This window comes from Strongylocentrotus purpuratus, unplaced genomic scaffold, assembly GCF_000002235.5.
Source record: "Strongylocentrotus purpuratus isolate Spur 01 unplaced genomic scaffold, Spur_5.0 spur5_scaffold_4, whole genome shotgun sequence".
Taxonomy (NCBI): domain Eukaryota; kingdom Metazoa; phylum Echinodermata; class Echinoidea; order Camarodonta; family Strongylocentrotidae; genus Strongylocentrotus; species Strongylocentrotus purpuratus.
The window spans coordinates 27976412-28004087 of NW_022145610.1; the positions used below are offsets into that span (position 1 = coordinate 27976412).

Consider the following 27676-nt stretch of genomic DNA (forward strand, 5'->3'; position numbering starts at 1 on the left):
AGGTTCGGCATTTGATGTCGTTTTCACCCTTCCATTTTATTTAGGGCGGTTTCCCCACGTTCCTCTGGATTTTACCAATGATCTTACCAAATATAATTACGTGTTTATATTTCTCTAAGATTTGCAATATCAAACACCATGCGGAATCGCCATTGCCCTTTAAATTTTTTTCATAGAAAATAATTTTTTGGATGATTAATAACAATGTTATATATTTTTTAAACCTCCCCTCAAACAAACAAAAGAAAATCGTACACTCACAAATTTTAAACACCATACACGACGTCATAAATACACCAAGTTAGTTTTATTCTTGCAACTAAACTAATTCGTGTTACAAATTATTAGAAGTTATTTTCAACGAGACCAAAAATGTACAATAATAAGTGTTTTTACAATAACAGAATAACCTTGATGGTCATACAAATTATTTTAGAAATTTCTTGACAGGTAATAATGTCGTTCAGGTCACCATAAGACAATTCTGGAAGCAATCGTTTAAAGCTGTACGATAATCGATTTTAGACGAAAACAGTATTATATTATTTACAGTACCAACATATATACGCGATTTACCTGTTAATTTACTTAGCACCAATAATTTGACACAACAAACATTAACAAATATATTTATAAGGCGTTCCCAAAATGTAAGCACGGCGAATTCCAATCACAAAAATCAATTGCCTGATTTATGATAAAAAAGTATAAATGGTGTAGGAAAATAAAAGTCACGTTTTAAACGCGGCTCCAAAATCAGATGGAGAGGGGGAAAGGGGAGGGGGAGGGGAGAGAGAAAGAGACAGATATACAGGGAGAGAAGAGAGAATGGGGGGTGGGAGAGGGGAGGAGAAGCAGAGAGAAAGAGAGAGAGATCTGCCATTGTCATTATCAAGATCACAAAAGCTATTGATCTAACCGACCATACTGCCCATTATCGTGATTTTCATTGCCATGATTTCGGCTCACATCAGTCTTGAAAGGTTCTAACTCGAAGTCGATATTGCCTTTTTTCTCTGTCATCTCCTGATCATCGATATCAAGTACTCCGCCCATTGTGGTCCCATACTCCTCGTGGATCCTGTAAGCGAGCAGGCGGTCCTCGGGCTGGGAGGGTCCCCAGCTGGGATCGATTTGACAAAGCCGGCGAAGACGCTGCAGAGTCCAAAAAATAGCACTCATTAGTTTTTATTAAATACCCGATTGTATTACTCTATATTTATAGGTGATCGTTAGCAGTGCCCGAAGTATCCCTCTATTTTGCATATCAAATAACATTGTCCATAAAATAGGACCCTAGATGCTTAAAACATATACAACACGGGTTCTAAATGTAACCATATCGTGTACACATTAATGCAAGTACCCTATTTTCACAAACACTACACGCATTCACAAGTCGTGGAAGTTTCGCGATAGTTGTTACCTTTACTCTTCTTTCTTTGAAATTTGCAAAAACTCAATGTTTGCCAATGTCCCCCAAAAGTATTCCATTGACGCACAATCTCTAATAACCTAGCTTAATTGTCACACGTAAATTTTTCCACAAAACAATAGCACCAATATTATTGACGGAAATATTGCATTGTGCAACACAATGGCTTTGCGAAATTAAGCATTTTCGGCCTTTTCAATTTCCAGGCTTTTCTTATGATGACAACGGTTTTAACCCGGCATCTTGCACTTGAAACAGTTCAATAATTAATCTTGAATCCTTTGGTATATATTCCATATAACATGAAAGGCAGAAGTTTGCAAGATGGTGAGTTATTGTTGAGGCATGAAAATAACGTGTTTATTAACGTACCATAAATAATATTTCTTATAGTCATTGCTATTAAAGCCCCACTGTCCTACTTGTAGCTACTTGCTATTAAACAAACCTCGCGAAATGATCCGGATGAACGCAGCATGTCGTAAATCGGAACACCTGGTATGAAGACTAGCGTACCCGCTATGAACAACCAACCAATCACGTGACACCAAGCAGGGAAAGGGCCGTTGTACTCTGGAAGCGACCAATTACTTATGTTATATATCAGGATGACCTTAGAAATACAAGAAAAAAATATCGACGTTTATCTAACGTTATCATGAGGGCAAATATGTCCCGTATGACATAATTTAATCATGACATTAATATGACAGAGCACACAATTTAGTTGTCATATCAAGAAACGCTTTACTGTTTCATGAAATAATTATGTGGAAAAAGAACGTAATGTGTTACAGGACAGCACGAAATCACCTTAAACACGCCCATGAAATATCATAGTGGTTAGATTGGGGTTTTAAATGATTAATTATTGAAATTGAGGATTATCTTTTTGAGTTTTGTTATATATTTGTAAAAATGCAAAAGAAAAAGAAAATCAAACAGAAATGAATAAATCAAATCAAATCAAATTTTAGACGTACCACCTGGACAAAATGTGTTATTTTCTTCGCCTTTTGATTTCGAGCAATTTAAAAGAATTGTTAAAACTTTGACAAGGAAACATCATCGGGAGGAAGAGGGTGATAACATTGCTAAACTGGCTCTGGTCCAGAGTCTGGAATGCAATGTAGAGAATCAAGTTGGAATGCACTTAATGGAACTTTTGAATATATTCTTTGTTGTACGACACGTGATCGGTGATAAATTGCTCCACAGCCACACTTTCAATATTGCGAACTTCAACCCTAGACTACATGTTCAACCCAAACCCGACGCAAACCTACACATTATCTAAATAAACAATGGCAACCTTATGTCAAACCTTGAAGGTGAATTCTACTAAATAGAGCAGGTGGTCGTCTCCTGATCGAATGTCAGATAACCTTTCCTTTATTTTTACCTGAATTACACGAAGGACAACGAACATAAAGGGTACTTTTCGCTTCATCGACATATTAAAAGGTGTACAGGATCAGGAGACCATAACTAGGTCCTCGTCAATGAACAGAGGTCCAGGAGACAAAAGGTTCAGGGTCCCAAAACACAACGCTTAGCAATTCATCGTACGATTTACTTTTACGATTTACTTTTGCGATTGATTGCACATAGTGTTCAATGCAGTCAGAGCAAAGGTCAATCGTATGACCCAGTGCTAAACTTTGTGTTACAGGGCCCGGAACACCAAAGATCAATGTTACGAAAGGATCCTGGACACCAAAGGCCCAGCACATCAAAGGTTCAACTTATCACAGGTTCAAGATACCTAATTTTTGGGTCTGATCAACAAGTCACACAAGAATCACCGATTAAACCAGAGTACGAGGACTAAGAGATGACAACGCAACTGCCCGAACCATTTTTCTCTCCGCTCAAGGTGCTACTTCTTTCTGTGATGTTTTGCAGCTATAGTGTCAGATCGGGGTTGGAGGGCCACTCAAAGGCGTCATCTCATACAATATGAAGTTCCTTGATGCCTCCTGGAAACGTTGTGAGATGTTTAAAGACACTTACCACGAGTATACCCGGTGTCAGGAACATCCAGCTTATTTTCCAGTAATAGAATGTCCAGTGGTCTACAGTCTTGTTTCCTAGCATGGCCCTTATGTCATTCTTGAGGCGGTCGAAGCCATAAACCCAAGTGAAGGAGATCGGAATGGCGATTCCGGTTATCATTGATATCCAGCCGGCGTAGTAGTTGTCAAGGAGGGCAACCCAATACGGCCCGGCCTTTATCGAAAAGAAAAACAATTTAAGGATAAAAACTTAATCTTAGGCTAGAAGTTTATTATAAATGTTTTCTCAAAAGCATTATAATATTTGTGATGTGAAACCCAATAATCATATTTGGTGAGATCTGGGATCTTTTCAGTGACTACGTAAAGCTGTACCAGTCACACACGCGCGCACCCACACTCACACACACACAAACGCACACCCAAACTCACATACACACACACATACGCACCCATACACACACGTACACGCGCACACACGAACACACGCACACGAACACACGCACACACTTAAAGAGTTTTCTCAAAAGCATACTAATATTTGTGATGTGAAACCCAATAATCATACTTTTTGAGATCTGGGATCTTTTCAGTGACCCCACACTCGCACACGCGCGTTCACACACACACACACACACACACACGTACACACACGCACACACACACAACGTACCCTTATCACGCTTGTCATAATCAGAGATCTTTTCGATCGTGTTAATTCATCAATTATTTTTAATTTCATTCAAGATTATGTTTACTTCACATGAGAGGCTTAAAACTATTTAGAGTCCTAGCTAACATGTCGTAAGCGAATTGTCCTGCCTTTTTTATATTATAATAATTATCATTCCATTAAAGTTTCAATAGGCCTATTGTTACAAAAATACTACTTTTTCTCAAACTGTAGTACTTTGTAGGCGCCTAGAGCATCCCCTGGCACGTATACGTGTGACATAATGTTGCCATGATTATCAAACAGCTGTTTTGTTTCTGTTTCCGGTGCATGTGTCAGCCAGCATGTCAAATTTCAGTAGATATTGTTTGAGTACATAGAAATTTATGAAATTTAAATAAATTTAACTTGGAACTGGACTCTTCACTTACATTCGTGACGTAGGAGAAGGTTGTGAGATATGTTCCAAAACAGAGGAATGCACATACTAAGACCCGCCATCTTCTTAACCGCGGCATCGCATCCAAGATGACAGTTACCATCGCCTCAATGCACACAAACTATCGAATAAGAAGAAGATTTGAATTAAAGGAAAGTTTGCCGTGAAGGAATGATATCAATAAGAACACTCAGAATAATAATATTTATGATAACAATGATAATAGCAAATAATGATGATAATAATCATACCGATAATAATACCGATTATAATAATGACAAAATAATAATCATAATAATTATAATTACAACAACAACACCAAAAGGGCATGATAATAATAATGATATTGTTAGCGCAAACAAATTTCTATGACTTTCACACGTATATAAGCAATTTCCAAAAAAAAAGAAGGATGTGTCAAAAGCCTAGGTTGTGTGAATATGACAGGTGTTTTTCATCATTTTATTTTAATAGTTTCATAGAATATCCATGGAACTTTGATTTTATTAAAAATGTGATTTAAAAAAAAAAATTTTTAAATAATAATTTATTCTGGGGTCGTAACAAAATTTATATACTAAAAAAAAATCGCAATAAAAATAATCGACAAGATCAAACGGTAAAAGAGGACCTTTACTCTGTAAAACATGAGACATAATGAAATGATAAACCGAAATAAAAGGGAAAGTATAGCCACCTGACTGTCTAATGCTAGTAGGAAAATCATTCCGAAGAATAAAGCTGACCAAACAGGTGCACCAGGAAACTTAGCCAAGGCTGCAGGACAAACCACAAAGACAAGACCAAACCCTGGGGAGGAAACAGACAGGAATATCGTTTTCATCATAGAATAATTTCAATCGGTTGTGGTGATGGCTGAAGAGTCAAGAATCAAATTAATTGAAAACCCATTTTATAAACCTGTATCTAATGTTGTACACTTGTATTCTCTTTCGTCTTGTGGCCGTGCACAAAGGAAATTTTCAAAGGTTAATTGTGTTGGGCTCACTTTGTCTTGCTTTTGTTTTCATCGTTAGCTGTAGTTGTTATTGGCATGATTGTAAAGAGACCATCATTAATTTTGAAACATTAATCTAAAAATAGGGATAAATGCTGTCATTTTTCCACACTCTTCGATGAAATATTCTTCTTTTTCATTGTGCTTCACAGTTACTTTCTTGTGATGTACATCATCAGCCTTAGACCAAAAAATTTCTGCGCCAAATAAAGATGAAGACATAATAAAATACAGAAAATATGTACAAACACATAAATCTGACTAAAATGACAACTGGAATATGACAACCGATAAACTTGACAAAGCTTTCGTATAGATTAATGTTGAATTCTTGAAGACCTACCTCCTTTGACGACCTCTTGTACTGGAACTCCAATCTGCTTTGCCATGTACCCTAAGATGGCGAAGACCGCGAACCCGCAGTAGAGACTGGTCAAGCTGTTTCCAATGGCCATAATCAACGCATCACTACACAGGGAGACAATAACGTTAGCGTTTGAAGATGTATTTGTGTCGGTCAACTGGTAAAAGATGGCAGTTTTTCAAAGTGAATTTAATTTAGCCTAATTAATTATGAGTTTAAAATGACCTGAACAAGGTACGATGACTGTTGTAAACTACTGAAATGGTGGCATTTGATAGGCAGAGAGCAAATTAGCGTTTGTTATTGTAAACATGTTTTATCAAACAGGCACAGTGTATGTTGAGTTTTTACAGATGTGTATCAATCAGACATGATTATATACGTCTGGGGACCGACCTTTTTAACGTCACCATGCGAAAGACGTGACTCAGTTTCGAACCTGCGTCCTCGGCTGAATCAGTTTGTAACTTCAATTGTTAGCTGGATTACTGGCGCACGCCACAACGCACTGATAAGGTCTGTGGCGTATGGGACAAAACGCTTCTGTTTAATTTGAAATGTGTCACCTACTTGACAAATGTATTGTGGAACGTGTTGAACGAGGCCATGGTACCAAGACTGCCACCTCCTGAACCCGATGAGAAGAACACTTGTTGAGCTGCATCCTTCCAAGGCTGAGAAAATGACAAACAGATAGGTGTTCTGAGGTTTGCTTAACTATTTTTCTAAGTATGATAATAGATAGTATCTGACGTTTATTTCAAAGGTTGCCGTTTGTTCCATATTATAAGGAGAAATATGCATACAAATAAACATGTCGTAAAGACCTTTTAAAACATAATACACAAACTCAACTCATTATTCAGGTACATTGCATCAACATGCTAAATAAACAAATGTATACTAAAAAAGTATGAATCAGAAAATGTTAATAGGTAGAAATTAACACTGTTGTAATCAAATTGTGATATTATATGGTAAACTGGAAATAAAGATATGTAATTATATGATAATAAAGTGAGCATTACCAGTGGGTGTACAATCTTACTCCATGTAGGTTTCACGAAGTAGCGAATTCCATCCATGTATCCGTCCAGTGTTAAAGCACGAATAAGCAGAGCTGTCATCATTACATACGGGAACAGTGCCGTGAAGTACACCACCTAAAAAAAGGGTTGTTGATATAATTTCTATTTCGATGTATTCCCAGATTTTTAAAGAACTATTTATATAACGATAGCGAGTTAAGTAACACAATTGGTAATTTGGACCACACTTCACCCAGTAGGCATAGTTGTTGATGAAACAAAAATTTGACAAAATACTACGTGCCTAAGAGCGAAAGCTCCTGATCCATATTTATCCTAAGGAACTTCCCAGGTGGACTGGGACAGAATAGCAAAAAGTTGTGTCTCATAAACCTTTTGGGCAATTATTCTGAAGGCTAACAAGATTACAAAAGTCCACGAGATCAAAGATTCACTAGATCGCGCTTTCTTGACAATGAACCTCATGTTTTTTTTTTACTACGATGACAAGTAGTTATTATTTATAATTACTATTATTTATTGGGTCATCAAAATCAGAAATTCCCAGTATATACAAAGTCAACATAGTAAATACAATAATCTTAGAAATAATAGAAAAGGAGAAAGAAATGGGAAGCAAGGAGAAGAGGAAAGAAATGGTTACAAATGGGCCAGGGTTCGCAAAAGTGAAATGCTTCACTGTTGACCAGAGGCATGCGAGCCTTCATAGGTAACCATGTAGAAAGATAAAAAGATATTGCACAATCCCATATACAAATACAAATATTACACATTAAAAGTACAATGGTTAAAAAATATAAAAAACCACGACTAGAACTCATTTCTCTATTAACTGCCATACCCTCTACCTCACAGTGACACAACTTATAATAACTTTACAACATAAGTATATTATCAATCATTTGCAAATCCTGATTCCCAAGACACAACATTAATAAAACACGGGATGAAAAGTACATGCATATTCAGACGGCAGTTTGAGTTGACAAATTAACATTAAGGTAATTGCCAGTAATAGAATCAGTTAAATCATATAGAATAACCAATTAATTTCCTATAAAGTTCATTATACAACAGGGAGGAAGGAATTCCTTAAAATGCTGTGAGCGTCGAAATCGGCAGCCTAGCATAGCCGGGTAATGTTGGAGCGCCTTGAGGACCTTGCAAGGTCGATACGTGCGCTATATAAGAATCCAATATTATTATTATTATTTATTTAACTTTGAATTAGAATACAATTAATGAATCAACGCCTGTCTGTAGAAGTCTGATGGTTCAAGAAAGGAGAGGTCCACAAGATCGAAGGTTTACGAGACAAATTCATTCGATTGGCCTCATGTAAGTTCAGTCTCACCGAGCTTTGATCTCGTTGACTTTCGATTTCGTGGACTCTCGGACAAGTGCAGAGGGGCTGCTGTCACTACACAGTCGGGAGCGATTCTAGAAAATATTCGGGGCTTTTGAAGATTTTAGCGGATGAAGAGGGGGAGGAAAGGTGGGGTTCTTGCATTCATTTTCTACATGTGCCTCGAGAAAATCGGGGGGGGGGGGTTGAGCTGTCCCCACCCCCTAGAACACTGACCACAGATAGTGCTGGTACGTAATGTATTACCTTGCCAGAAGTCTTGATACCTTTGGCGATGATGAGGAAGATGACCACCCAGACGAAGAGGTTACAGAGAGCGAGCTGCCATACAACACCACCTGGTTTCTCAATGCTGGACGATTCCCTTAACAGCTCGTGTCTGGATTAGAAAGAAAAATAGTCAGTTTCAGTCTTTGGAAAATTCCACAATTCCGGGGGCAAAAAAGCAATTTCCACATTTCAGCCATCCCCCCCCCCCCCTTATTTGATCCGCCCCTTATTCCAGGAACATTTCTAACATAATGGCTGTTGTACACGAGACGTCAAAAGCTGCAACAGGAGCTGACGCAGATCTACGTTAGGAAAATGGCGCCTCGGATGCGAAGGGCACTATATAACTATGTCTATTAAGGGTGTGTTGGCTCAGTCAGTGTAGCGTCCGCCTCACTACCGGGAGGTCGTGGGTTCGAACACCGGCCGCGTCATACCGAAAGACGTTAAAAGACGGGAGGTGCTGCTACCTTGTTTGGCGTTCAACAATAAGGGGATAGAGCAACGTCGATCTGGTGCTGCTCAGTGGCTACCGGGCTCACGATCAATTGGACAAAAAGAATTTCCATTTTCGGTTTAATAAAATTTGGAGTGGACTAAAAGATATTATTATTATTATTATTATTATTATTATTATGATTATTATTCTTATTATTATTATGATTAGTATTATTATTATTATACTCACGTCCAGTATTCCTCGCTTGGTAGAACGCGCATGTTCTTTATAGGATCCGTATAGTTGCTGAAATCCAAAAAAGTGTCGTTAAAGACTGTGACATTGTACCCAGCAAGTTCTTCATCGGACAGTAGAGTCACGTTGGCACAACTCCCATTGGAAATTATAATCCCGTCTTGATTAAGGCAGTCGTCGAAGAGTTCGCTGCAGTAGAGCGTGTTCCACTTGTGACCACACCCAACCCATGGCAGGTGAGACGTCAAAGAGGCGAAGAAGTAGTAGACGGCATAGGATATTACAACACCGTAATAGCCGTTTCCAACAATATATGACAGCATCTGACAGTACCAAATCCCTGATGAACAAAAGAATGAATGTGAAAGATCCATCATTTCGCTATCTCTTACTAAGCTGCAATGTCGTACATGTCACACTTGATAAAGGTTTCACGAGACCGAAGGCCCAAAGGTGTCGGTCTCGTAGGCCTTCTCATTACAAATAATATCGAGTGCGACGAGACCGAATGTCCTCGGGATCGACGGTTAGGTCTAGTTTCGATCAAGTGGGCTTTCGATCAAGTGGGCTTTCGGCTTCCTTGACCTTTTTACAACTGGACCTTCAAAGGAAATATCAATTACGTGACAGAACGATCTTCATTTCTTAATTTCGTTATAAACAATTTCATAGCAATTTGTACAGGATTTGGCATCCAATTAAATTAATAAAGGTCCATGGACTGGAGTGTTACCCCCCCCCCCCCCCCCCAGCCCCTCATTTAGTCGTCAACTTGAACTGAACGTTAAAGAAGTTCATCTTCTAGATTTACTACAACCAAACCTTGGTTAATGTAATAAGCATCACCTTTTGTCATAATATGGTTTTACAGCTCAGTGGCAAGTTCGAGAGTGCAGGGGGGGGGGGGGAGGGGTATGCTGGCCCATGCCCTTCCCCCTTACCCACTTGGCGTACACAAAGAATATATATTGCCCCTTAAATAATGTTTGGTATTTTACCCCCCTTAAAATTCCCGGACGTTGTCTGTTCGGACAAAGTGTTTATCCAGATCGACAGTTAGTTTCCATCAGTAATTTGAAGATGTTAACATGCAATATTTCATAAATCTTTTTTAACATGTTAGACAATTTTATGAAGAACGATTTTTATGAGATTAGTGCTAGTTGATGGATACTTTGGGTTAAATCGAAAGGCAAAAGTGACGGCTATTTATTTGTGTAAAGCGTCCGGACAAACACCCCCCCCCCAACATCTCGTAAAGCTTAAGAAAATTGGTATGATATGGACTCACGTGTAATTATTGTTGTCACAGCCAAATAATTATTATCTTTTCCGAAAAACAAAATCCTAAAGGACTTACCTCTCATGATTGGTAATGCTCGCCATACCTTGGCAAAGTTGCTAGAGCTGTACTGACCAATGGCAAACTCCAGAACGATCAGGGGTATACAAACAAAGAGGAGCAGTGTGCAGTAAGGTACCAGGAATGCACCTATATTCGAGTAGAGGAAAGAAAGGGAGAGAGAGAGACAGACAGAGAGAGAGGGGGCGAAAGAGAAAGGATGAAATAGTATTCCTTTTACATTCCAACATCATGATTACTGATATATCACTCCTAATGAAAGTAAGTTAACATCAAATGTTTAAGACCATCATTGTAGGTGTGGTTTCCTATTCTGAATTTGAATACGAGATCAATACAGAAATTACAGACTTAACTCCGTTTTTGTTGACAATCAGCCATGCATAAATTCTTTCGTCTACGGTTGATTGTCAACGAAACAGAGTTGAGTCTGTTGTCAACTCTTGTTTGTTGCTACGGCAGGCACCCAGTGATAACAGATTCATTTGATAAAATTATGGAAATGCAAGCACTACTTTAAACAAACAAAACTTTGCCATTCCTTGCTCATTTTTCCTGATCGAGTGTCATATGAAAGGGCAAAACCTCAACTTTCTAGAAATGTGATTTCCTCTTTGAAATTCAGATACCGTCCGCCAAATGACTTTTTGGTTTCCTCTCTTCAAATTCATTGTAATCACTTATGCGTGGAATATGCATCATAATGAGTTGCATCAAATGAAAGAGGAGGATCTAAGCTTTCCAAATATGTGTCATTTAGTAATTATAAATGTGACTAAGTTATGATAAAACATTGATATTCTCGGTTTCGTTTTTTCTGGGACGCACTGTATATCCAAGAAGTTTTAAGAGATGGAGTCCTATCTAGCTCATTCTCTTTGTACCATCTTCGATGCCGCCAGGAGAAAATATGTTAGGCATGTGCTTAACTGGATCTTCCTTGCAGATACGTAGACAAAAGATTCCTGCCTAGCTGCGAACTAACGGGCCACTTTCAAAGGGAAATATTCTTTTGTGATGATAATTACTTTTCGCTACTACTCGTCTGACAATATGAGCAAGTACACAGTGCTTACCTTTGCAGGAGGCAAGCGAGAGGAAATGGAGCAAATTTTTCTGAAGTATTAATCAAAATTACTCGACTGGGCATGTGTGGGTACTAATCTGGCATATACCATCATAAAGAACTGTACATAATCACTTTTTATTTTCGTGAGCCGCAAGTAATCGGAAAAGTGTCAAATTGCAGGTTTTAGGACTGTGAATTGTTTCTCTTTTTCACAAATTAAAGCTGCTATTTTACAATGTAAGGAAATTTTGACACAATTAGGCTTTTGTATTATTTTATCATCTGTTCGATTTTCCCCTTGTTAGTTCAAATAAAAAGTGAAATATTAAGAATATTTATTTGTGACAAAATTCACTATTCAAGCTTTCCAATGATATTAGCGGCTTCGAACCTCGGACATCAGAGGTAACCGCACACCAGTATATTCTATTGTGCAACCATCGAAAACGGCAGATGCTTGTAATAATTTGTTGCACAAGTTATTTTGGACAACATATGATATGAAAGTAGCCTTCCTTGCAATTTGATTTGTTTTTATATGTATACAGATAGAACTAAAGTTTAGGATTTGACTCATTTACCAATGTTTGGTAGGCTTTTTAAAAAGTTTCATGTTTGGAAACAAAATGGCATTTATCAAATTTGACCTTGTGTTACCTCTGATGTGTATACTGCGTCTAATTTATGGCGTGAGGTGAGTGTGAATTGTTTTATATTTCACAAATGGCCAAGAAATTCCCCAAAGATGTGCAAAATTCAGTAGCTTTGTGTGGTGGCGTAACACCTACCACCCCCTGTTGTGTTGCTGTTCATAAAAAGATAACTAAGATAGTTTCCTCCAGGATATTACAGGGTATTAACCCTAGGGTATGGATGAACAATTTAGGGTATGGATGAACAATTTAGGGTATGGATGAACAATTTGGGGTTGATGAAACTGCTCTAGACTATTGCATACTTCATTTTGGACCCTACTGCAAATGGTTTTGCACCCTGATTGTGGCTATACCGACTGCTGTCAGAGTAGTATATAGTTCATTGACCTGTATAGAATAGACAGGACGTTACGTAATGACTGAGTATTGTACATTTAGAGCCATCGAGGCAAACAGCGGCCATCTTGTCATTCTTTTGAACACTTGGTAGAACTCGTTTTTTTTTTTGTAATACGATTATCAGCTTTTTGAAATGAAATGATGTTAGGCTTCCTGAAAGCAACGAGCGCGGTCATCTTTTCGTCGCGTGAAAATACGATCAACTGGGCTTAGCGTGGGAAAGTCTGAACAACCCAGGGGCTATGACTAAAATCGCAATACAATTTGGAAATTAGGTCAATGCTTTTTTTGCAGTTTCTCTCAGTAGTTAGAAATCGCAATACAATTTGGAAATTAGGTCAATGCTTTTTTTGCAGTTTCTCTCAGTAGTTGTCTGTTATGGTTGAATTCCCCTTTTTTTCCTATAAAAGTTACAAAAGCGGATCACTGCATCTCTACGAAATGCTGTAGACCAGAAAAAGACCAAAAACAGACCGGAAAATAAACATAAGCACAATGGTCTTTTTTATATAAAAAAAAAAGAAGATAATCAGTGGTTTTGTAATCTCTTTTAAGGTGCGGAGTTTAGCCACTTCGGAGATAGAGTTTGATTTGTACAAATCAAATAGTGTATACAAAACACGACATATTTTCTTCGATACCACTATATCACCCGCAGCGTTTTCTATACCATCTGAGAACCATTCTTCCTGCTTTCTTTGTGTATTGAACCCAAGGCTATTTCGCCCTTAATACCCTTCAGCTTGGCCTATTTGGTTCATGATTGAGTACTCATGCGGGAAGGGCTTCGTACTAAACCAGTTTAGTTTAGTTCTTTTATATTCAACAAGTCCACAATTCCATAAGTATGTTTTATTGGAATCCTTTTAGGCTGATGCATTAGAGAATGATTATAATGTATACACTAAAGAAATACCACATCTAAAAATTGTCTAAAGACATACTTCTCATACTATATACTTGTCCAAAATATACTTAAAGATTTGATATATCTAAATATATACTTCAAGATATTTGTCCAAAATATACTTAAAGATTTGATATATCTAAATATATCCTTCAAGATACTTGTCCAAAATATACTTAAAGATTTGATATATCTAAATATATACTTCAAGATACTCGTCCAAAATAAACTTAAAGATTTGATATATCTAAATATATACTTCAAGATACTTGTCCAAAATGTACTTACAGATTTGATATATCTAAATATATACTTCAATATACTTGTCCAAAATATACTTAAAGATTTGATATATCTAAATATGTACTTCATGATACTTGTCCAAAATGTACTTACAGATTTGATATATATAAATATATACTTCAATATACTTGTCCAAAATATACTTAAAGATTTGATATATCTAAATATATACTTCATGATACTTGTCCAAAATGTACTTAAAGATTTGATATATCTAAATATATACTTCAATATACTTGTCCAAAATATACTTAAAGATTTGATATATCTAAATATATACTTCATGATACTTGTCCAAAATGTACTTAAAGATTTGATATATCTAAATATATACTTAAAGACGTATGTATGTTCACAAATATCGGATGCATGTGAGAATAATCTACATTGTATAATCGTGGTGAGCAATCAAAGAGGAAAACAATAATTTATATAGGCCCTATTGTAAGTCCCAAAAAAAGTATTTGGGGTCATTTTGCGTCCAATAATGCTACCAAGTTTTGGAGACTTAGGAACATAAATATTGCCATCTTGTGTATTAAACTTTATTGTTTTGTGTGTGTGATACTAGCTGTAGAAAGGATATTAAATAAATGTGATATTGCCGGTAACAATGTATATGGAATATGGCTATTAAACATGAAATGAGAAAAGGTGTGTAAGGGTGTGTGTGTAGAAAGAGAGGGGAGGGAGGGAGGGAGGGAGGGAGGGAGGGAGGGGGAGGGAGAGAGGAGGGAGGGAGGGAGGGAGAGAGGAGGGAGGGAGGGAGGGAGGGAGAGAGGAGGGAGGGAGAAAGGAGGGAGGGAGAGGGGAGGGAGAGGGGAGGGAGGGAGAGGGGAGGGAGGGAGGGAGAGTGGAGGGAGGGAGAGGGAAAGTGAGAGAAAGGGAGAGGGAGAGTAAGAGAGAGGGAGAGGGAGGGAGAGAGAGGGAGAGGGAGAGAGAGGGAGGGAGAGGGAGTGAGAGGGAGGGAGAGAGGGGAGGGGCAGGTAGAGAGAGGGGAGGGAGAGAGAGAGAGAGAGAGAGAGAGGGGATAAGAGACAAGAACAAGTGGCACCACATAGCCCTGCCGCCAATCGACGAATAACCATGATAATTACAAAGTTTCGGCAAGTTAACAATGTTTAAAGTAATGTATAACATTTGTGCTGTTGGGGCTATTATCAGTCCGGGCATCGTTTAACGAAACGATCACAAGTACAAGTTCGAGTACATCTCATTGAAACGCGTGTTAATGTTTCTATGGGAAGTCGGCGAACTTGCACTGATGACCGTTTCGTGAAACGCTACCTGATCTCGGTCTAGTAGTAAGGTTAAGACTAGGCCACTAGGGTATCGGTCATTTTCGTTTGGTCGTGTCATTCATTACCTCCTCCGTTTTTGTAGCACAGGTAGGGAAAGCGCCAAATATTGGAGAGTCCCACGGCGTAGCCCAGGCAAGATATCGCGAAGTCAAAACGACCGCCCCAGTTTTCTCTTTTGACATCATCCCGGCGGCCATCTGCATCCTAGATGGTAGAAAGAACGAGTTTGAATATATTAATTAGAGCAGAAACAGTGAAATAGTGATTCAAGGGATATGTTCATCTAATAATAGCCTAATAGTCCACTCCAAATTTTATTAAACCGAAACGGAAATTCTTTTTGCCCAATTCTCGCTACCCTAAATAGGTACGAAAATCTCGAAATTCGCGAGACGAGGTAATTTTCACTCTCTCGGGTCGTCACTACAACTTCCGGTATAGAGTCCCATCCCGCTGGCGCTAGCGCCTGTGTTCGCTGTGCAGAGTTTTCACGCACGCTAAAATCGATGCCAATCAGTGTAATTTGTACAGATTATAATATGCAATGGAAAGCTTCGGGCAGAATTAGTGACTTTAGCACAAAAGGCCGTTAAACTCTACCGTGAAAGAGAGGGTTGTGATCACGAACGCCTGCACAGGAAGCTGTAATGTCGAAAAGCTATCCCATAATGCAATGCGCGTTTTCAGGATTTTCCCCGGATCTCGGCAGAATCGCTATTTGGGGTAGCGAGAATTCATCGTGAGCCCGCGGCAGCCACTGAGCAGCGCCAGATCGACGTTGCTCTATCCCAGTTTATTGTTGAACGCCAAACAAGGTAGCAACAACTCCCATCTTTTAACGTCTTTTGGTATGACGCGGCCGCCTCTCTCTCTCTCTCTCTCTCTCTCTCTCTCAAAGGACACCAATTGACTTTCTACCTCAACTTGTCCCCACCTATTCATGAGTTCTAGGACAATAATTACCCCCTGGACAATCAGCCCCCGGCCAATTAGCAGTGGGACAATTACCCCCCCCCCCCGTAAAATTGCCCCCAGGACAATTAGTCCCCGTGGACGCTTATATCAAAACCTACTTATTATCAGGTTAGACTTCCTCTTTGATAAACAGGGGGTAATTTTCCAGGGGGTAATTGTCCTGGGAGGGGGGGGGGGGGTGATGTAAATATAATGTATACCCTCTAATATAGTTTGGTAATTAGTTATACCCAATATGTAAGTAATGCCAAACATAAGGTCGTTTTAGACAACGTCTGAGTGTAGAAAAACTAAACTGCGATTACAAGCATAAAACGTTTAAACTTGTGTTATATATATATATATATATATATATATACCTTGGGTCATACATTGATAACTCGTAAGATTGGGATAAACACGTGAAACATTTCTGCAAAAATACTGTGAAGATTTTGTATTTGTTAAAAAGAATAAGACGTTGCATCTCACAAAAAACTGCTTTACTCTTTTATAAGTCAATTGCTCAAAGTAAATCAGATTATTGTGATAATGTTTGGAATAATACGAAGAAACAAAATATTCAAAAACTACAAATTTTATAAAATAGATTACTTAAAACAGTAATAAGAGTGGAAAATAGACACTCAACAAGACGTTTGTATGACAATTTGTGTTTGGATACCTTAGTTGAGAGACGTAACAATGGTAACATACATGTTCTATGTATAATGTATAAAATTGCAGACCAATTAACCCCGGGTTATCTTTTAAGTAAATTTAATTTTAAATATATTTACTTTACCAAGAATTAAAACGTGCTTAAAAAGGAAAGGTTCAAGTTATTATGGTGCAAAACTATGGAAGGAATTGCCGGTAGAAACTAAATATAAACCAACTCACTATGCTTTCAAAAGGAGTTTATAAATATTTGTAATGTCATGTTTGACAATTGATATGTTTTTCTTCTATTTTTTCTGTTTTTTTTTCTGAATTAGGACTTGTTTGGATTCTCGCCTTCTAACCCATTTGTAAATATACATATATTTGTATTTAACTTTGTATGTAAACCATGTTAATCTATGATATATGTTTCTTTGTAAAATTGTGATTGCTTTTTATATGCATGGCCATGCTGAAGAACAGCAATAATTGGCTGAAGTTTGCCACGTGCTAAAATAAAATAAACATACAAACAAAATCAAAAGATATAATTGTTATACATTCTGAAACGCTTGTCTGATTGGGAAGAAATAAAGGAATAGTTAAAATCAACAAACGAACAAGCAAACAACTACCCCCAAAAAATAATACAACCTTCTCTTCTGACTGAATAATCGAATTCTAACCAGGGTGGTCACAAGCTCAAGTAGGACTAACTTTTACTCTTTATTATGTCACACATAATTAATAAGCTCCCTGTGATACGTTATATTTATCATAGGATAGATATACCAAAGGCTTCAGGATTATTGAACAGTTTCCAGTGCATGATTAATATATGCCGGTGTTAAAGGGTTGTCATAGAGGTTATCAAGATTAATTGTGCAATGCCATTGTGTTGCACAAAGCAATCTTTCCGTCAATAATGTTGGCGCCTAGTGTTTTGTGCAAAATTGCATGTGTTGCAAACGAGCGACCGCACAGAAAGGCAAAGAAAGCAACCGAAGACTAGCTTCATTGACGAATAGGCTACCTCTATTTAGAAATAGAAATGTCAAAAGAGAAAACCAAATAATTATGCATTGAGCCGGAAATGACATTTTGACAGGTCGGGGAAAGAACATCTGGAATGCACGTTTGTGGTTTTTCGGGAATAGGGTCTCATGACAACGAAATTATTGGTAAGCAGCTTAACTGGTTTTGTAATATCATACAATTCCAATTCAGTCTTAGTATATGAGGCCAAATATTAAAAAACAAACATGTTTAGCGTACTGCCTTTTTGAAAAATAGGAAGGAGGAGGCCCTTTTTCAAGATGGCCGCCGGCATATTTTTGTTTTTAAAAATCAGAAATAGATCCATTTTAGCAGTGTTGTTCATGTTTCTTTAAAAAAAAAAGAAAAAAAAAGAAAAAAAAAAGCGGCCCCCTAAAAGGAAGCGGGCGGGGACGCTAAACATGTATATTTTTTTGTTTACATGGCCTAACGTATGATTAGATTTTACGCATTTTTACACTCTAGCAAAAAATCCCAGCATAATTATGAGTTTGTTGATAATGCCATCTTCGACGACTTAAATCAAGGACCGGGCAGATTCTGGACTAGGTCAATGATCGCGTTTTAGAAAAGAAAATTTATACGTCGGACTAACTTCCTCTGTAAACTTATTTTAAAGCAATATAGCCTTGTAATCCAGCGTAGCCCCTATTCGGCACATCCAGGACCGGAGGAGGCCATGAATATTCATTCCCTCCTTCTAGATGTGCCCAAATATAATAAATAGAGGCCATGTGGGACTGGCATTCTGGGAATTCTGGAGTACAACATTGCACCTCACTGCCTTCACTGGTCACCTTCCGTTCCCCGTCCCGCAAGTCGGACCCCAGTATGAACTCGCGATCGAAGGGTCCAGCTAGCTAGCTCAACCTGCGCATGCGCACATGGTAACCGTTAGGGTTAGCGACAGGGTTATAATAAGCATGCAAACCCACCTGTCATCAACCCATCGTTAACTCAATCGGTATATAAAGGACAGCGTAATACAACGTTGTGGGTTCGAATTTCAGTATTTATTCAGTATTCAATATTTATTCAATATAATCAATGTTGTTGTTGTTGTTTGAGTTCTTATTGGTGTGTACCATTCATTCATGATTATTTACGCCGAATTCAAGTTGCATTAAACAAAATTAAATGGAAGCAGTATAATCAAAGTATAATTGTTTGTGACCTCTTTCCAAACTTTCGTAGCTTGTCATTGAGAAGATGAGCTCTTAGTTGCTGTATGTAAATAAGTTCATACTGGAGTCCGGAAATAATGACACGTCCGCCCGACATGCCCTTGAACTTATCGATTTTGGATTGTTGCGTATGTCCGATCGAGGAATGGCATAATGTACCGTACTTTACATTGATCGAGTTAATTGAACTCCAGTCCAATCTAAAGGGAATAATTAGACTGGGATTGGACTGCTCTTAAATCACACTTAGACCGCGGTTTAAGTTGAGCCCGACCTCAGAATTCGGTATCTATAGTGTATTTTTTTTTTTAAATAATTTATTTGTCGTTTTATTTTGACAGGATAGCCCTTTCAGTTATAAAAACTGCTCGACCAAGGGGCCCTGTATCAACATAATCAAAAACATATTTACAAAACATATAAACATACATAAGTTGTAATGAACACACAAATTAAACAAGATATAATGTTGAAATGAGCGGCGGGGGAACTATAATATTCATGTAAGTAATAAGTAAATTTTAAAGTATGTAAGAGAAAGGAGTTTGCAGGTGTTTTTTTTAATGAATCCAGTGAGTTTAATAAACGTAAAGAAGGGGGGGGGGGGTAATGCATTACATACAACGGAGCCTTGATAACAGTAAAATATTTTGAAGTACTCGGTTCTGTGTTTTTCAATGTATAGAGGACAGGTAGTTGCATACCTAGGATGAACGTTTATCGTTCGATAGCACACGATATCCTTAATATATTATTTCGCCATTTTATTATTTATCACCTTATACATCCATATTCTAAATTGGTGGTGCACTCTCTCATCAACATTACTGATTGCCATCTTAGACAGGATACTAATGTACTACGAGCCCGCCCGCCCCCCCCCCCACTCAGTGTTATTTAGGGTACGCATATGCGTGTTCCAACCGACCCCCTCCCCCCCCCCCCTTTTCAGCAAAAGTCCGGTGTGTAAAGTCAATACGGCTCGACCTTTTTCTTTTGTATACGAGCCTTTTTCAGCACCCCCCCCCCCTTTCAGCAAAAGTCCGGTGTGTAAAGTCAATACGGGTCGACCTTTTTCTTTTGTTACGAAAAGGACATTTTGGCAACACGCATGGGGTCCGTCCGTTCTCGGAGTGAGGGGGGGGGGAGGGAGGGGCGGGACTACGAGGTGTCAAAATATCTACATTTAGTATCAAACGGGCATAATGATTGTGAAGCTTTTGTAACTTATCCAAATGACACTTAGCTGAACAGCCCCACAAAACAAAACTGTAGTCAATATGTGAAAATTATCATATCATATAACAATTTAAAAATATTTAAAGCTTGAGAAAGTCCGGGATGAAAGTCCACAGGAGTGGACGAAAGCTTGCCCACAAAATTCAAGGCTGGTAGAAGCTTTAGAAATTACATTTTATGATTATCCCCAACCGATGAAATGTATCATCTTTTGTACTTACTCAGGGCCCCATAAAAGACCACTACTTATTGGTGAATGGGCTACCCTGACAAATGATTAGAAATAAATAAATAAAAATTTTAAAAAGCGGGTGAGGGATTGAGTGAGAGAGAGAGAAACCCTACCCATTATTATGGGGCATTTTTCATCGCAAATTTTGTGAATTTTGAAAAAAATGGACCTATTTTAATGGTATTTTTGTTAAAAGTATGACCCAGGATTAGGGATTGTTTTGTGAAAAAGTTACCCATTAGAGCGGCACACCCCGTATGTCCTTATATATGTGAGTATCCCCCTGGCCTTTTTCCTCATCAACAAAATACTCCAGGAATTAATAGGTGAATACATGATAACAATCATAATTAATGTTCAGACCTAGCAGAAACTGTTATAACAAAAAAGGGGAAAAGGTTAAATCATAGACATGTGTCGGATACGGATACACCTTAAAGAAGAAAGGTGACGGACTGACAGGACGCTTTCCTACAACCTCGTGGGATCGAAATGTGCATTGAATTTACTGAGTAAGATTGATACCCCCATACAGCCACGCCCCCCCCCCCCTCCCCCACTGACGTCACTTTCCTCATACTGGCTGGCAGGATCTACTCTACGCCACTGTTTGGGAATGGTGTAAATGTCTATTTGGAGCCTTTTCGAGAAAAAGATAATGAATACTTCCTGAGTAATAATGAATACAAATTGGATTCACTATAATGTCCAATAATACCCTATTCAAAGTATTCTCTCCAAAGATGACTGGAGACCAGGGGCTTTAAAAAGAGTTGTCAAAATCATCTTGTATCAAGTTTGGGCTGATGGATCAGGCAATTTGCTTCTTTGGTCTTAAATCATTTTAAAGATTAAATCATGCCTCGTGCTTCAGATTCATTGTTTAAAAATGATGTAATGAATCAAGGCTTTTACATAATCTTGTTCCAATCTAGAGGATTACCTTTAATTATTTTGAACAGTCTACTAACTTCTTATCGTTCTCTAGATGCTCACGCGTCCGCTGCGCTATTTCACACGCGTAAGAAGCATATGGTGTTCATCTCGAATAACGAATGAAAAGCGAGTCGAATGCAAGAAAGAACACATATGGTGATAAGTAGACTTTCATAAGAAAGATAACGTCCCAAATAAACTTTCATTTTGAAGCACTCAATATGAAGGGTTACTGTAAATAAGGGATGCGAATAAAGTCAAGATTGTAATCATGATAACTAAACGAATATCATCAATTTTGCTTGTTATAAGCATTTCCTCGAGTTTGAGGTGATTTTAACGTTAACTTTCAAGTTTTACAAATCTGAGATGCATGGCCCTACGTGTAATCAGTGTTTGTGATATGGTGTAACAGTGAAGACCAAACATTTTTTTTGTTTTGGTGGGGAACAAGATAACACACATACATAATGGCTTTTGACCCGCATTCATTGCTTCAACCTAAATTTGGTACAAGAGGATTTTGACCAGGGGCGGATCCAGTGGGCGGCAAGAGGGGACACCCAAATCTTGAGAAAATACTTAGCGGCGAATCAGCCAGTCGGCAAACGGCGAATGAGCGGGGGGGGGGGGGGGAGGGGGCAAGAGCACATATAAAAAAAAAAAAAAAAAAAAAAAATTGGTCCATTTTGGGTGGGAAAATTTTGCGTCGACTCATTTTCTTGATAACGTGACGTACTATGCGAAGTCGTTTATCAAGTAAATGTATTCAAATTTATGGATGCTTCCTTCCCAGACGTATACTTTGTACTACAATTGCCAGAACACAAATTTCATAAATAAGTTGGTGCTCTTTTGGTGTGAAATTTTCTCATAAATGAAATAGATTTGTCAACTACTGTAGTGTAGTATTTAAAAATGAATTTAGTTGCATTTGTTCTCCTGTTATTTACCTTTTCACCAAATGTAATTTCTATCTTCTCAGTTATGATTTTTCCTCATTAAAAAGTAAAGGTTTCGTTATTGATTTAAACATTATTTCCAACTAAAACTTGGTGAATGATACATGTACAACTTCAACTGGTACGTCACATTTTCAAGAAAATGGCTGCGCCCATATCATGCTAAAAGGCATCACATCATGCCATTATATATCTCTTGTACATTTTCGTAAGGAATATTGTACATCAAAGGGTAGGACTATATCTCATTTTTCTGAATACCTACACAATTTTCATATCACCAAAATCGTCTGCTTTTCAACTTTGCTGCTCCCCACACTATAAACATGACGGAAAAAGAAAGCGGACAATATAATACAGTTCCACAGGTTATCAAAGGAACATCCCTTGACTGTTATTATGTAAAATTGTGTAGAACAGGTGTCACATGCATATTCACCTGTTCTACACATTTTTACATAATAACAGTGAAGGGATGTTTCTTTGTCTACCTGAGGCAGACGAGTCCGCAGGAGGGGGGGGGGGTTTAGGGGGTTAAACCCCCACTTTTATGTGTGTATTTTAAAGAAAAATCCCCTACCCCCCCTTTCCTTTTTATTTATTATAAAATTTAAAAAATAAAAAAAAATTATGCCCATGGCTGACCTAAAAAAGGTGACCTTACCCCTCCCCCCCCCCAACGAAGAAAAATATAAAATCTTCAAATTTCGAGACCCCCCCAACCCCCCCCCCCCCGCTTATTCAGCGCGAAATTTTCGGCCCGATTTCAAAATGTTAGACCCCCCCCCCCCTTTGAAAAAATCCTCCGTAGGCCACTGACCTGAGGAACTGTATATTTTGTCCGCTTTCTTTGTCCGTCATGTTCGTAGTGCCATTGAGGATGTTTTTATTTAAGACACACTCTTAGCACACCATCCAAATAAAACCCAAGAGAGGGAAACTGCTCCTTTGTCAATGACCGAAAATGCTTACGCAGTCGTTATTGTTAAAACAGCTGAATGTTCTTATTAAGATGCACATAATCAGAAGGCGGTGACTATGATTGGATCAAAGAAAGAATCACGTTGAATGTCCATCCGTATTAAGTTCATGGTTCAATCTAACATCGTGTACCACATTATATCACCCATAGCCAGGCTGCCCATAGCATCCATCACATTCAGATGTCACTCTGACAAAATAACAAAATATACGATATTTTGGGATATAGCCATGCCGAGCTACTATCACGTAGATCCGGGACGTAGATACGGCATTTATTTTACATTATTTATCAACACTTTACTTGATCATTTTCCAAAGTATGAAAACAACTTCCAAAAATCCTGCCTGAAAATAATACATAGGCCTACATAATGTTTTTACACCTCTTAACATTAATCATGTTAAATCATAATTAATTTAACTTTTATGTCCTACCCCTGATTATGCCCGGGTTTGAAAATTAGAGATAAAACTGAATCAGCACTAAACTCTGAAAACACCCTATGGTCACCGCAACTTAAACTCAGACGCAACAACGTCTCCAACCAATTATTATTTAGTTCACCCTCAAAAAAGAACTCCATATTAACAAACGTGCATGTAGCCTAGTAAGCGGCCCTTGGAAAGCATGAATGACTTCCCCTACACATCACACCCTTATTTGCATCCCTCTTTTCATATTCAAATTAAACATTTTCGACGTAATGGAATGAAATAATTTCATCACGCATGCCGGATAACAATTAGTGTTCACCACTAATTGCCGTATACAGGGGCGGCGATTTCTTTTCATGACCGGGGGGGGGGGGGGGAACGAAATGCGAGGAACGAGGGAAGAGTGACGTAATGAGCAAAAACATTTTTTTTTTTTTTTTGGGGGGGGGGAGAAAAAATCCAAATCATCACCGCTCTTACATGTTACATGCAGGCCCCGCGAAATGTTTTTCAAAGAGGGAGGGGGGGGGGGGCTAAAGTATTTGCGATCAAATAGAGCAAAGCAAGTGGCGCGTAAATTGGCGTGAAACTCAGAGTTTTGGGGCATTTAATAAGGGTCAGATTAGCATATTTGATATCTTATTTTGTGACACTTGCATGCAGGTCGCTAATCGGAGTTGGGTCCAGGGTCGAAGCCCCCAGAAACTCAGCGGTTTCAGGCATTAACTTATAATCAGATGATCATCCAGGGGTCGCCTTAGGTCCCTTTGTGGGATGTAGGGGCGGAGCCCCCGGAAGCTCAGGGTTTTAGGCTTTTGAATATGGTCAGATGAGCTTCCAGTGGCCCGTTTAGGGCCCTGGTGGGGTCCAGGGGGCGGAGCCCCGGAACCTCAGGCGTTTTAGGCATTTAATTTTGGTCAGCTGAGCAACCAGAGGCTCGTCTTAGGGCCCTTGGTAGGGATAAGTGGGGCAGAGCCCCGGAAGCTCAGAGAAAATCATGCCATTTCAGCAACATTTGTAAATTAGTCACTGGTATCGAATTAGAAATAAACCACGTTTGAATTTTATCGAGGGGGGGGGGGGGGGGAACTGCCCCAAGCCCGAGTGAGTGAGCATAGTGAACGACAGGGGTGAAGGCGACGAAAGTAACTAGCCCCACAGGTTTTGAAGTTTTGTTGTATTACAAAATTATATTCCTAAGGAAAACTATAGTATGAAAAGAAACAATATACTTTTTTTCACACTTCACTTTTTTTACAATATATACTTGAACATTTTGAAGGATATTATGCGAGGGAGCATAGCTTCCAAGCCAGAAGATTTTTCCATTTTTATTTGTCTAAACGCTGCACTCTGGGCCCTCCCAAGCCCAATAGTGTGTTGTAGTCTTTAGTCAGTATTTGCTGTACATTATTTTTGTTTGCACTTTTTCAAATTTTCCGGGGGGGGGGGACGATCCCCCCTACAAAAATCGAGGGGGGGGGGGACGTGTCCCCCTGGATCGCCGCCCCTGGCCGTATAAACCACATTTTCCAGCTATACGATGTAACGCTGGCAAATACATTACGATCATCACACACACATACACACCCACCCCACCCCCCCCCCCAAAAAAAAAAAAAATCAAATGTACAAAGGGGTATGAATAATTTAGTTGTTAATTGCAGTATTTGCACGAATGACCCCCAAACATCGACGAATCTTTTATTTATTTATTTATTCATGTATTCATTAAAAAGCAGGGTAGGTCATTCAGTTTGAAAAAAAAAATCCAATGACGCCCTGCTTTTAAATATGGATAATTTCTACTTTGTGCATTTTTATAAATATTACTGTCAAAGTGATGGAGATGCTTCACAAATACCTTTTGTTTTGCCTCCTGAAAAGAATACTCCCTCCTGTGTATCATAAATGTTCCGATGGTGCATAAACGATTAATGCTTACATATCTTTCATGAACACGAATCCATCATTCGTCTTGATGGCTTATTACGGTTTTGTACAAATGCTCTATTCTGCACTAACCAAATTCCTAACTGCAACCATGGACCCAACACCTAACCTAACCTATGCCTGGCATTAACGCTCATCTTAAATTTAAAACCCGTTCGCACTCTAATCCAGTACCTTAGACTAAAAAAGCCGGCCGGAGCGATTGTCGCTGGGGCATATCGACGCGTTTTATTAGTGTCACGCCCATCTTTTTGTATAGTGCGATCCAAACTCAGCAAGGCGAAATAAATTCCTCGAATGATGCTGCCTATCTGCCTATCATCCCTTAATTGATAAAAGCCAAATATGATGATTTATGGGAGATCTTACCTTTAATTGTCCAAACTTTGGTTGATCCTTCGTTTCTCCGCTGGAGTTGTCCATATTGTTGGGCATGCAGTTTCAGAGGATCAAGAGAACATAAACTAGTTGGTAGTACGAACTTGGAGAAGTGATTGGAACGTTTACTATTTACAGACCATGCATGTGTGATTGAACATTGAACGGAAAAAAGAGGGACACGGTTGGGTTGAGCTATATAATAGGGTAATAGGGACTTTTAGATTTACACGACAAGAGCGTGGACTGCCGCGTGTGACATTGTGCGGTCCACGTTCTCGTCGTGTAAATCTAAAAGTCCCTAATGAGAAAGAGAGAGAGAGAGTAGGGGGGGGGGGGTCTTTGCTAAAAAAATCGGGGATCGGTAATTCAAGGCAAGAGGCCCCTTCCTAGAAAAGGGGGTCGTACATTTTCCTGAAAGTCGGGCTATTTTTCAAGATTATCTCTTTGGACTCCTGGGAAATTAAAAAAGGGGATTATAAAATATCTTGAACATAGAAAAATTGATCAAATCCCGGGACTAATGTAGACTAGTTTTGTACTGTAGTCTACCCTAATTCACACACAGCTGTATTACTCATTTCAAACATCATTGTACAAAACTCAACTGATTTCACTCATAATCGGTACTTTAGTTTAGTGGCAATTGATGACACCAGGCGCGTAGCCAGGGGGGCGGTGGGGCGGTCGCCCCCAAAAAAAACGCCGGCCAAAAAAAAAAAAAAAAAAAAAAAAGAGAGAAAAAAAGAAGAAAGGAAGAGGACGTAGGAAGAAAAAGGATTAAGAGTCGGGAACGGTACAACGAATCATCTGCTTTCTCTAATAATTTAATGAAACGTCTAAGCTTCCGCGCTTCGCGCGGGAGGGGAGGGGGGGGGGAACTGAATTCAGATAAGGATTAAGAGTCGAGGACCGTGACGGTACAGCGAATCGTCTTCTTTCTCTAATGAAACATCAACAGAAACCGAATTTAGATAAGGATTAAGAGTCGAGAATGGTCCACGAATCGTCTTCATTCTCTTATAATTTGATGAAACCTCAAAGCTTTCGCGCTTCCCTTCCCTTCACCCTCCCCCCTAGGGAGCGCGCTATGCTATGCTATGTTTTCAACTTCTGATTCGTTAAATCTAAAGAGTATCTTTACGAGGATAAAGTACAAAGTTACAGAGTTTGATTACATAAGTCATTTATTATGACAGGTACATTAGTATGTGAAAGGACACATCATGCAGGCGCAGGTGAAGTCAGTTAAGATAAATGGAAGGTTTATTTCTAACTAAGTCTCAATATCAGGCACTAAAGTAATTATTCGGGTTGTATATATTATGCAGATAAGTGAGCATAGAACTAATTTGCAGACTTTGTTTATTCTTACAAGG

At 38.6% G+C, this 27676-nt stretch overlaps 1 protein-coding gene across 1 annotated transcript; it reads right to left on the reverse strand.

Moving 5' to 3' along the window:
* Positions 1 to 288: 288 nt before the first annotated feature.
* On the reverse strand, positions 289 to 26430 carry LOC589614 (sodium-dependent proline transporter). Its single transcript, XM_030998206.1, has 13 exons — positions 26289 to 26430; positions 15387 to 15525; positions 10684 to 10815; positions 9318 to 9663; positions 8606 to 8738; positions 6973 to 7107; positions 6515 to 6618; positions 5924 to 6048; positions 5260 to 5372; positions 4555 to 4683; positions 3449 to 3664; positions 1884 to 2048; positions 289 to 1155 (listed from the first exon to the last, which is right to left on the reverse strand). Exons 1-13 carry the CDS (start codon positions 26352 to 26354, stop codon positions 907 to 909), a joined length of 2052 nt encoding a protein of 683 aa, XP_030854066.1. The 5' UTR covers positions 26355 to 26430; the 3' UTR covers positions 289 to 906.
* Positions 26431 to 27676: the final 1246 nt, after the last annotated feature.